At 27.6% G+C, this 2,761-nt stretch overlaps 1 protein-coding gene across 1 annotated transcript in view; it reads left to right on the top strand.

The window, feature by feature from the left end:
• The window catches only part of LOC111687441 (uncharacterized protein K02A2.6-like), a 1,810-nt gene extending 1,589 nt beyond the window's left edge, over window positions 1-221 (top strand). The window contains exon 2 of the mRNA XM_023449883.2: window positions 212-221. Coding sequence (XP_023305651.2) covers window positions 212-221 — 10 coding nt within the window. The remainder of the gene's footprint in view (window positions 1-211) is intronic.
• The last annotated feature ends 2,540 nt before the right edge of the window (window positions 222-2,761 follow it).

The raw sequence follows: 2,761 nt of genomic DNA on the forward strand, positions 1-2,761 counted from the left end.
ATCTTCCAAAGAAATAAGTATTAAAATAAAAGAAATTCTACCTAGCATTGAAATCATCTTGGCTTTTATTTTTTCAAATTCGCTTAACTCTGGTCCTTCATATTTTCACATTACATTACATTACATTACATTACATTACATTACATTACATTACATTACATTACATTACATTACATTACATTACATTACATTACATTACATTATATTACAGTGTTGATTGAAACCTAAGCAAGTGTTGTTAAAATCTTGTACATTTTATATTTATTTTTGAAAAATGATAACTTTATAGAATTAATATAAGCTTTTTAAAAAGAATTAAATTTCATAAATTTGGTGTCAGTAAAATTTATGAAATGTAATTCAGAATTGAGATATGACCTGAATATAAATACAATAACCAATTGCGAGAAGGCCCTGAAAATGTTCAGAGTAATATATTTGCATGTATGTACATTATTATTTTCTCTTTTTTTCTGCCGATTAGAAAAATATTATTTATGTTCGTTTTATTGACTTTAAATGAATCTTATAAAAAACATCTCAAAAATATGATAGAATTATTAAAAATTTGAATCACATATATATCTGGACCTTCAGGAAATGACTTCAATATACTTACGGACAAATAGTAGGACAAAACAAGCTTCTATTTAAATTTAAATATTTTAGTTTCATCCCTAAAAGTCCGACGATTATTAGTAAGTCACAAAATCGACATTAAAGGAATGAGATCAGTTGATTTATTTGCTTTAATTTGATGTTAAAAATTTCAAAAGTTGAGATCAAAATAATCATGAAATAATTAAAACAATTATAAAAAAATATTTCTTAAGATAACCTATCAATGTGATAGATTCCATAATCATTCATATTACTGCATTAATTTATTTAAATACATCCCTTGTTAGGAGTTTTGTAAACACTTTTTAACACACATATTCATACAACTACATAATACATACCAGTACATTTCACAAATATATACATGTTTCACCTGCTCCAAACACATAAAGTTTGCGTCTAACAAACCAGTCAAATAGGCAGCACAGCCAGCCATTTTTCACAGTTTATTGTTTTGTTTATATGAGAAGTCGAAAGCTGACGAAGAAAAGTTAAATATTTGAATTTTTTTACCCTCCACCACCATCAGTGGCGATAGAGGTTTGTCATTCCGTGTGTAACATCAAGAAATATTCATCTGAGACCAAACAAAGTATATATATTCTGGGTCCTTATCAAATTCTGAGTCGATTTAGCTAAGTCCGTCTGTCTGTCTGCCTAAATCACGCTCACTTTTAAACTAAGCAATGAAAGTTAGCCAAATTCACCGAAGATATTCACCATTATCCTAAGCAGTTTGGTATTGAAAATGAGCAAAATCGATTCACATTTTATTGTTACATGTTTTACACCTTCGGATGTAGATTTCTCGAAAATGCCAATAGAATTCATTCAAAAAAATTTTCTGGATCGGTCCATAATTGGGCATAGCTTCCATATATACAATCATTAAACGCACATAATTCATTACCAAATTAAGATATCCATATAAAATTTGGTACATACATAAAGAAATATTACTATGAATTTTTTTCCGATCAGCCCATAATTGGTCATAGCTCCAATACAAGGTCCCATCCCGAAAATTACTTAAACGCGTAACTAACTTAAATAAGATATTCATAAAAAATTTGTTATAAGTATTGCTCATATGCATATAAATATTAATATAAAAGGTTTCTCCGATCGGATCGGATCTTTCCGATTGGTCATAGCTCCCATACATGGTCACACAAAGTCACATAACTTATTACCAAATAGTTATACCCATTAAATATTTGGCATAAATACTATTTTTGTGCACATAAATGTTATTTCAAAATGTTCTATCCGTACAAAACTCATTAAAAAATATTGATAGCTATACATTTAGTAAAAATTCTGAAAATCACTTAAACACACATTATTTATTACTATATTACGATATGAATACAAAATTTTACTGAAATATAGCATTTATGTACAGAAATTTAGCTTAAATTTTTTTTGCGATTGGTCTATATTTAATCATATCTTCCATACTAGGTCCAGTCCCTATAAACACTTTAACCGTATTTAACTAGTTGCATTATCAATTTGTTTTGAACAAAATTATATATGTATATGTATTTAATCTTTAAATCTTTCACACACATGCACACATAAAAAAAAGAAAATGACATTGTAATGTTTAATAAATCTTGGAATTGTAATAGATTTAGATTTTGAGATGAGAAAACTTATTTCTACAAATATTTGATCAATTTGAAAAGTTTTAATATAAAAGTAGCTGGTGGAGGGTATTTAAAATTTGGCTCAACCGAATATAGCACTCTAACTTGTTTGTTAAAGTGTTTGTGAATTTTATTTTATAATTTTTTAAGCAAGCCTGCAGTGAAACTTTAAAGAATTTGTTAAATATGTTGTAGCTTATTAAGATAAGAAGTGATATTAAAAGCAAATCCATCTCTGGCTTCTAGAGAATCAGTGGATATGAGATTTCAAGAATACTTTATTTCATGCCTACTATGTTTAAATTGGTGTAAATGTTGAGTAGCTGTACAGAAGTTCTGTTGATACCAACATATCCATAAATGATGATAGGCTATATTTTCAATTGTTATAGTTTTGACCCAAATCTCCAGGTTGTACTATCTGGACAAGGTGTTTTATTTGTAACTAATATTAAGTTATAGCTCATACGGATCTGTAATATATATCA

This window comes from Lucilia cuprina, chromosome 2, assembly GCF_022045245.1.
Source record: "Lucilia cuprina isolate Lc7/37 chromosome 2, ASM2204524v1, whole genome shotgun sequence".
NCBI classification, from domain to species: domain Eukaryota; kingdom Metazoa; phylum Arthropoda; class Insecta; order Diptera; family Calliphoridae; genus Lucilia; species Lucilia cuprina.